This window comes from Hippopotamus amphibius, chromosome 1 (genome assembly GCF_030028045.1).
Source record: "Hippopotamus amphibius kiboko isolate mHipAmp2 chromosome 1, mHipAmp2.hap2, whole genome shotgun sequence".
Taxonomy (NCBI): domain Eukaryota; kingdom Metazoa; phylum Chordata; class Mammalia; order Artiodactyla; family Hippopotamidae; genus Hippopotamus; species Hippopotamus amphibius.
In genome coordinates, this window is record NC_080186.1 from 35111246 (window position 1) to 35121374 (window position 10129).

General features: G+C 42.9%; 1 protein-coding gene across 1 annotated transcript in view; it reads left to right on the forward strand.

Moving 5' to 3' along the window:
• The window catches only part of CFAP57 (cilia and flagella associated protein 57), a 61760-nt gene extending 51865 nt beyond the window's left edge, over window positions 1–9895 (forward strand). Inside the window, exons 21-22 of the mRNA XM_057709200.1 lie at window positions 1129–1261; window positions 9681–9895. Of these exons, the coding sequence (XP_057565183.1) occupies window positions 1129–1261; window positions 9681–9895 (348 nt within the window). The remainder of the gene's footprint in view (window positions 1–1128; window positions 1262–9680) is intronic.
• Window positions 9896–10129: the final 234 nt, after the last annotated feature.

Genomic DNA, 10129 nt, shown 5'->3' on the forward strand with positions numbered 1-10129 from the left:
TGGCCTGCAGCGGGCTCGGCCCCGCACGCCTCTCTACTCCTCTCCCCTCACGTTCCAGTGACATGGAACTGCTGCAGGTCACCCCACACACCTGCCGTTTCATTCTGTGCCTTGCTCCTGCCGTTCCTGTTATCTGGGACCCCCCACCCTTTACTCTTTCGTTGGTAACTCCATCAGGCCTCAGCCCAGGGGTCAGTTCCTCGGAGTCCACCCTGGTCTTTCAGGCAGGGCTAAGTCCCTTTCCTCTGTGCCCCACTCCTCTACCCCGGCACAGTGGCCACCTCACTGAAGTGTGCCCAGACCCCTCACTAAACCCTGAACTCTTCAAGAGCAGAGGCCAGGTCTTACTTTCTCTATATATACACTTCAGGATCAGCACAGTGCCTGGCACATAGTAAGTACTCAATAAATATTGGATGGATGGATGATGGATGGATGGATATTCATCAAACACTAACGAGAGACGTGAACATCCAATGGATATAGCAAATGTTAATTATCCGTTTACTTTTCTTTATTCCTCACTAAACTGTATGCTGCTGAGAGCAGAAACCATGTCTTATTTCTGTCTGCATCCCAGGGATGTAGAAGATACATAAATGCAGGTTCAACAAATGGATGGAAAAAAAGCAGTCTGTAGCACAGTACTTAAGAGCTCAGAGCTCTGGAGCCAGACTGGGACAGAATCCTGGCTCTGCTACTTGCTATCTGTGTAATTTGGATAAGTTACATCACCTCTCTGTGCCTCAGTTTTCTCTACTATAAAATTGTGGTTGTAATAGAATCTACACATAGGGTTATATGATATGTCTGCATTAAGCTCATGAAAAGTGCTTAGAAAAGCATTGTTGTTGCTACTGATGGGAAGAGCCTGGATGGATGAGAGTGATGCGCGCTGTCTGTATCTTATGTTGCCAGAGTCACCTGAAGGTAAGTCAGTGGTACCTCAAGAGGCTGATCCACGAGCCAGGATAAAGACTCATGCCACAGTGAGGAACCAGAGACTTAATCTGGGTCCAGGACCAACCCCAACCGTTCCCTACAACCTCAGCCCCAGGCTGGGTCAGGTCCTGTGCCCACTGATCACTTATCCATCTATACTCACTCTCTCCTGCTTCTTTTCTATAGGAAAATGTCTCCCTGATCAAGGAGATTAATGAGCTCCGCAAAGAGCTGAAGTTCACCCGCTCTCAAGTGTATGACCTTGAAGCAGCCCTGAAACTGGCCAAGAAAAGTCGACTACAAGACGTTCCAGAGACAGGTAATGTCACCAGTGGAAAGATGGGCATTGGGATCCAGGGACCAATGGCAGCCGCGAGCAGATCTCCTTTTGGCTTCCAAAGCTGCCTCTCCCGAGTTTTCTCCTGTGTCAGGTCACATCCACCCCATGGCCTCCTGGGCACCTCTCCATGCTACACACCTGCTCTCCAAAGGATGTATGAGGACCCTACCACATTCAAACATCCGCAAATCCAAAATCCTTGAGGTTAGCTAAGGTTTCAGAATTCAGAATCTTTCAGATCTTAGGAAGAACATACCATATATACTGTATATTACATAACATCCCTACAGGAGTCTGGGGCAGTGCCCTGAAATCAAATACAGTAGTATTTCTGTAGTGAAACATATGGATATTCACACTAAACTTCATGAATTTAAAAGCGCTTTCCATTTTTAAAGCTTTTTGCATTTTACAGTTGTGGATAAAGCATTGTGGAACTGTACAATGAAAACAAAGGCAAAAGGAAGGACCAAAAACAATTTAAAGGGAGAGGGGAAAGAGTTATTGCAGTTATAAAGTTCCTCTGAATTTCTGATAGCCAAGACAAAAGGGGAAAAAATATGATGGTTTACATAGCTCTCGTATGGAGAAAGGAGGGTTTTCTCTGGAGAAACAAACCTTTGCCTAGTACTAAATTCTATGAGAAACTAAATACATGGAGCCTTACAAAAGGGGTGTTGAACAACGTAATTGACGGTCTTTAATGGTAGGTTTTCAGACAATAAAAAAACATTCTTTGGGTATCCATTTCTTATCTGGACAGTCAGTAAAAACTAAGAGTATGAGGTATTGCCGTGGAAAATTAAGCTAACGTAGTTCAAGTATATTGTTTTCTAGTGGTTTACCATCAGGAATAAAGCTTAGAAACCCTGATGAAACATTCCACGGCCATGGACTAGGTGTTTCAAATATCAGTCGCCTTGCGTACTGTGGTTATGCAAGATATCACCATTGGGGGACAGTAGCTGGAGGATGCACAGGAACTTTGCACTATTTTCATAACTCTTTGTGAGTCTTAAGCTATTACAGATTATACACACACACATAATTGTTGTCTCATATGCCATTTTCGTTAAAGAGAAGTTGTGAGGGTAAACTCTGTGAGTAGTACCCGAAGAACAATGTTAGCTCTAAACAACCAATGTAAGAGCACAGCATGTGTTAAAAAGACTGTGAACTTGGGAATTCCCTGGTTGTCTAGTGGTTAGGGCTCCATGCTTTCACTGCTGTGGCCTGGGTTCAATCCCTGGTCAGGGAACTAAGATCCCACAAGCCACATGATACAGCCAAATAAATAAATTTATTAAATTTATTAAATCAGCCTTTAAAAAATAGAAAAAGACTGAGAACTTGACTTCGTGGAGGTGAAAACATCTTCAGTTGGAGATGAAGCATAGATGTCTGTGAACAATTGCAAAACTTCTCTTTTAAAAAATATTTCAAATATGCCCAAGCAGCCTAGCAAATAGTCAGTTGAGACCTCCTCAGGATGCTGTATGATATAGCCAGGTTTTTCTTATTACTATGATAGAAACTGACAGACATAGACAGAAATTGTGAGAGACGTCTGATGAATTCCCATGAATGCATTCCCTGACTTGGAACAACTGTCACTCTTGTTTCATCGGTATTTCCACGCTCCTCCCCCGCCCCAGTTATTTCCTCCCACACCCACAGTAGATTATTCCGAAGCAAACCAAACATCATGCCACTTGTGTGATAGAGCTTTACTCAAGGAGATTTCATCTCTAATGGTTGAAGGCAGGTATTACCAATTGTCTGCCTTGATCACAAAGAACCTAAGTCAGACTTCTGATTTTAAACATGGGGCCACAAAACAGGTTAGCCCAAAATTTGCATTCCCATGTTGTTTAAAATTGACCAGTTCTGTTAGTTTTGAAGAATTCTTTATCTGAACAAGAGAGCTTATCATCCCTAACTAAGATTTTAGTTTTAGCATCATTTATGTTGTCTTTCACACAACAACTAACAGGCCTAACAGACACGCCTGCTTGTTTTTCATTTATTAAAACCATATTATTAGCACTTCTAGTTAAAGATGGCTAATTGAAAGCCTGCTAAAATAGCTTAAATAAATAAATAAAAGAAAATAAACCAAAAGAAAATAAATAAGTAAAACCAAAGAAATAAATAAACCAAAGAAAACACAGAAGGAAACAAGACACAATTTTGAAAGCAGGAAAGTGGACAGATGAGTTGTCACCAACTTCATAGACCCGAGAAACCTGAATCCTAAGCCAGGAGTGGGAAACCTAGAAGAAAGCTGATGAAGTCCCAGAAGGCTCAGGAATTAGTAGAAGCAGCTATCTCTGGAAGTGGGGGTGAAGGTGTGGCTAAAAGCAAGAGGGAAAGTCTTTAAGAAGCTGTTAGATTTACCTAGTATCCAGTATAGTGGTTAAAAATAGAACTGTCAGGTCCATCATCATGAAATTCTAAAATACCAGAGTACAAAGAAAAAAAATCCCAGTTGCAGATATAAAATCAGCACACAAAAATCAGTTGCATTTTTATACACTAACAGTGAATAATTTGAAAAGGAATTAAGAAAACAATTTAGGGACTTCCCTGGTGGTGCAGTGGTTAAGAATCTGCCTGCCAACGCAGGGGACACAGGTTCCATCCCTGGTCCGGGAAGATCCAACATGCTGTAGAGCAACTAAGCCCATGAGCCACAACTACTGAAGCCTGAGCGTCTAGAGCTGGTACTCCACAACTAGAGAAGCCACCGCAATGAGAAACCAGCACACCATAATGAAGAGTAGCCCCCACTTGCCACAGCTAGAGAAAGCCTGTGTGCAGCAATGAAGACCCAATGCAGCCAATAAAAAATAAATTTATTTAAAAAAGAAAGGAAGGAAGGGAGGGAGGGAAGAAGGAAGGAAGGAAGGAAGGAAGAAAGGGAGGGAGGGAGGGAGGAAGGAAGAAAACAATTTTGCTTACAATAGCATCAAAAAGAATAAAACAGTAATAAACTTACCAAGGAGGTGAAGGACTACCTGTACACTGAAAACGGCAAAACACTGCTGAAAGAAGTTGAAGAATACACCAACAAATGGAAAGGCATCTTTTGTTCAAAGATTAGAAGATGTATTAAAATGTCAATATTACCCAAAGTGATCTACACATTCAGTATAATCCCTGTCACAATCCCAATGATATTTTTTGCAGAAATAGAACATCCATTCTAAAATTCATTGGGATCTCTGAATGTAAGGCCAAACACTATAAAACTCCTAGAGGAAAACATAGGAAGAACACTCTTTGACATAAATCACAGCAAGATCTTTTTTGGTCCACCCCCTAGAGTAATGGAAATAAAAACAAAAATAAATAAGTTGGACCTAATGAAACTTCAAAGCTTCTGCACAGCAAAGGAAACTATAAGCAAGACGAAAAGACAATCCTCAGAATGGGAGAAAATATTTGCAAACGAATCAACAGACAAAGGATTAATCTCCAAAATATATAAACAGTTCACGCAGCTCAATATCAAAAATACAAACAACCCAGTCCAAAAATGGGCAGAAGACCTAAATAGGCATTTCTCCAAAGAAGACATACAGATGGCCAAGAGGCATATGAAAAGCTGCTCAACATCACTAATTATTAGCAAAATGCAAATCAAAACTACAATGAGGTATCACCTCACACCAGTTAGAATGGGCATCATCAAAAAATCTACAAACAGTAAATACTGGAGAGGGTATGGAGAAAAGGGAACCCTCTTGCACTGTTGGTGGGAATGTAAATTGATACAGCCACTATGGAAAACAGTATGGAGGTTCCTTGAAAAACTACAAATGGAGTTACCATATGACCCAGCAATCCCACTTCTGGGCACATACCCAGAGAAAACCATAATTCAAAAAGACACATGCACCCCAATGTTCATTGCAGCACTATTTACAATAGCCAGGTCATGGAAGCAACCTAAATATCCATCAACAGATGAATGGATAAAGAAGATGTGGTACATATATACAATGGAATATTACTCAGCCATAAAAAGGAATGAAATTGGGACATCTGTAGAGATATGGATGGACCTAGAGACTGTCCTACAGAGTAAAGTGAGTCAGAAAGAAACTGATATCGTATATTAACACATATATGCGGAATATAGATAAATGGTACAAATCACCCAATTTGCAAGGCAGAAATAGAGACACAGATGTAGAGAACAAACATATGGACAGCAAGTGGGGAAATTGGGGGGGGGGGATGAGGGGGATGAATTGGGAGATTGGGATTGCCATATATACATTACTAATAAGAAAAAATATCAAATTGAACACTTTAACTATGTGCAGTTTATTGTATGTCAATTGTATCTCAATAAAAGTTCTTTAAAAAAAATTTTTTAAATAAATAAAATAAAATTCACTGGGGTCTCAAGGTACCCCAAATAGCCAAAAACTCTTGAAAAAGAACAAAGTTGGAGGCCTTACACTTTCTATTTCAAAACTTACAGCAAAGCTATAGTAATCAAAACAGTGTAGTACTGGCATAAATGTAGACATATAGACCAATGAAATAGAATACAGAGCCCAGAAATAAATACTCACATATATGGTCAAATGATTTTCAATGTGGGTGCCAAGACTATTCAATGAGGAAAAGACAATCTTTTCAACAAATGGTGCAGGGAAAACTGGATATCCACATGCAAAGGAATGAATTTGGACCCTTACCTTACGTCATATACGAAATTTAACTCAAAATGGACCAAAGACTTAAACATAAGAGCTAAAACTATAAAACTCATAGAAGAATATATAGGGGGAAATCTTCATGATATTAGATTTTGCAATGATTTCTTAGATATGACATCAAAAGTACAGACAACAAAAAGAAAGTAGATAAACTGGACTACATCCAAATTTAAAGCATCAAATATTTAAAAATCACATATCTGATAAAGGGTTGACATCTAGAATATATAAACAACTTCTACAACTCAACAACCAAAAAAAATTTTTTTTAATGAGCAAAAGACTTGGATAGACATTTCTCCAAAGAAAATATACAGATGCCTATAATAAGTATATGAAAAAAGCAGGCAGAGAGGTAAACAGAAACCAGCAGAGGTGAGAGATGCAGGCCCAAGAAGGTGGATAGGCTGGTAGGCTTTTGTGTGCTGTACCTTCCCAGGGCCGCTACTTTTCCCAGGCCTCCAGGACTAGGCCACACAGCTTGCCTGAGGAGATAGCTACCAGGGACCACAAGTAGCCGAGGGAGGATGAAGGGTCAAGACCTAGGAAAGAGAAGAAATCAGGAGCCTAGAAAGGTCAAGAGCCTGGAAATTGCAGCAAAGGAGAAGAGGCAAGGAGCAAAGACAGAAAGAGAAGGATCCAGACTTCTCCTGGGAAGGATGGCATAAGTCAAGTATTCTGAATGCTGGCCCCATCAGGCCAATTAGAGGCCAAGGCAAGGCTGGCCACTGGCCATTGCTGACCACTTCCTCTTTGAAACACTGTTATCCTTGGCCACCATCATGTGTTCTTTTCTAGTTTTTCCTCCAGGGAAGTGGTTGGCAATGGATAAGAAAGAAAACCCCTCTTCCCCTGAGAGAAGCTTGACTGTGGTGAGGGAGTTGGAGACACAGTTTCTCAGTGTAGAGGGTGGCAATGTCATCTGTTAAGAGCAAAGGAGAGGATGGGTTTGGCAATACTTTCTTCAATATGATGCCAAAAGCACAGGCAACAAAAGAAAAATATATAATAAATTAGACTGTCAAAATTTACAACTTCTATGCATCAAAGGACACAGTCAACAGAGTGAAAAGGCAACCTATGGAATGAGAGAAAATATTTGCAAATCATACAGCTAATAAGGGGTCAATGTCCAGAATATATAAAGAACTCCTACAACTCCAAAACAAAAACAAAAACAAACAAAAAAAACCTGATTTAAAAACAGGCAACGGACTTAAATAGACACTTCTCCAAAGAAGATACACAGATGGCCAACAAGCACACGAAAAATACTCAGTATTACCAACAATTAGGGAAATGAAATCAAAGCCACAATGAGTTACTGCCTCACACTCATTAGGATGGCTACTATCAAAATAAACCAAATCAAAAAGAAAAACAAACCAAAACATGACAAAAATAAATAAAAAATAACACCCAGAAAGTAACAAATGTTGGCAAGGGTCTGGAAAAATTGGAACCCTGGGGAACTGTTAATTGGATCGTAAAACAGTACAGCCACTATGGAAAACAGGTGTTTCCTCAAAAAATTAAAAATAGAATTACCATATGAACCAGAAATTGCACTTCTGTGTTTATACCCAAAAGAAGTGAGAGCAGGGTCTCAAAGAGGATATTTGTACACCCATGTTTATAGCGGCATTATTCACAGTAGCTAAAAGATGGAAGCAATCCAAATTTCCACCAATGGATGGATAAATAAAATATGGTATATACATGCAATGAAATACTATTCAGCCTTAGAAAGGAAGGAAATTCTGACATATGATACAACATAGATGAGCCTTGAGGACATTATGCTAAGCCAGACATAAAAGGACATATACCGTATGATTCCACTTATCTGAGATACCTAGAGTCATCAGATTCATAAAGATGGAAAGCAGAATGGTGGCTGCCAGGGGCTGAGGGGAAGGGGAACTGGGGAGCTGTTTAATGAGTATGGGGTTTGAGTTTTTCAAGATGAGAAGAGTTCTGGAGATTGGTTGCACAACAATGTGAATGTACTTAACACTACTAAACCGTACACTTAAAAATGGTTAAGTGGGGACTTCCCCGGTGGCGCAGTGACTGGGAATCCGCCTGCCGATGTGGGGGACACAGGTTAGATCCCCGGTCTGGGAGGATCCCACATGCCATGAAGCAACGAAGCCCACGTGCCTAGAGCCCGTGCTGCACAACAAGAGAAGCCACTGCACTGAGAAGCCCCGAAAACGACAACGAAGAGTAGCCCCACTTGCCACAATGAGAGAAAGCCTGTGCGTAGCAACGAAGACCCAACGCAGCCAAAATAATAACAATAATAATAATAATAATAAATAAATTTTAAATTTTTTTAAATGGTTAAGGGACTTCCCTGGTGGTCCAGTGACTAAGACTCCGTGATCCCATGCAGGGGGCCCAGGTTCGATCCCTAGTTAGGAAACTAGATCCCATATGCCACAACTAAGAGTTTGCATGCTACAGCTAAAGATCCCACATGCCACAGCTAAAAAGATCCCTCACATAGCAACGAAGATCCTGCGTGTTGCAACTAAGACCTGGCACAGCCAAATAAGTAAATAAATATTTTTTTTAAAAATGGCTAAGAGAGTAAATGTTATGTTATATAGATTTTACCACAATTTTATTTTCTAAGTAGGGGAGAGGAGTTGGAGTAAAGATTGAAGTTCCTAAGTGCTGCTGTGGGGAATGAGAGTTTCCTGATTATGGACATAAAGTCCGTCTGGGATTGGAAACCAAGAACTTCAATGTCGTGTGTTGCTTTTATCGGTAGTGTGCAGCAGGCCAGATGTAAAAGCAGAGACCCTGGATGGTCGGATTATCTTGGGTTTGGGCTGGGCAGCTACCTGGGACTGAGGGACGAGGCCTCTAGATGGAAGAAGAAACTCACTCTGGGTCAGAAAAGGGAGCGAATCTAAGAGGAACCCATTTGGTAGGTAAAAAATGGAGTTGTCCAGGAAGCCAAGGTCTAAATTCAGTCTAAGAAGAGGTGAATGGAGCTCTAGAGTGAAAGATCCTGGGCATGGCAAGGGCGGGGAAGCCACAGAGTGGGTGCGGAGCTGGCGTGCAGGCCAAGCAATTAATGCCGAGAGTCCAGCCTCGTGAGGCCAGAGGGTGGGGTGAGCCGTGGACCCTCGTGGACACCAGCATCGCCCAGGATGATGGCAGCACGGAGGCAGGAGGATGACTGAGAGTCTCGGGGGACGTCCTCAGGGGACACGAGTGAGTGACCGCAGCAGGAGGGCTAGAGAGGGGTCTCCAGGAGCAGGTGTACGTGAGGAGGAGGAGGACTGGCAGCTTGGAGGCCAACCTGGGTCAGCAGGAGAGTGTCACCCTGCTTGGGGTGTGGGGAGTCAGTAGCCCCCACTGGAGGGGGCCTTGGGGCAGCAGACTGCAGAGCTTAGGAGAGGGGCCGGGCTGAGGTCAGGCTTAGCATTTGCCTTCTCTCTCCAAAGCGTGTCTCTTCATTTCTCCTTCTCTGCGGGACAGTGAAACAGCTCGTCTCTGTATCCCTAGGGTCTGGGATGGAGTGTCTGCCCCATAGTAGGTGCTCCGTAAACAAGTGCGGGGGGCGGTGTGGGGGATGGAAGGGGATGGGAGGATAAGCTTTGCAGCAGTCCGGTAACAGGCCCACGCTTGTCCTGCTCTGTCCCCTGCAGTGTCCAGCGAGGACTTGCCCGGCATCTCTCCCACCATGAGACTGAACGAGCAAGAGGAAACTGGGAGAATCATCGAGATGCAACGCCTGGAGATCCAGCGCCTCAGAGACCAGATCCAAGAGCAAGAGCAGGTCCCGGGCTTCCACCCCCTTGCTGGGATGCGGCTGCCTTCCCTCCTCGGGGCAGAAGTGGACTTAAAGGTGCAGACCAAGTGACCCTCGCTGGTGAGCATCTCCACGTCAGAGGAAGCACTGCGCTCCTGTCCCCAGACTGGCTCTGGGCAGCAGCCCCTGTAGCCGTGACCACACCAGCATCTCCCTCCTGCCCTGGGGAACTTGGGACAAGGGGAAAATAAAGGTGTTCGCCCATAACCACATCCAACTCTCTGCTTAGCCAGGGAGCCGGGCGGGAGGGAGGGAAAGAGGGACCCTGAGGCCCGGGGGGCTCCT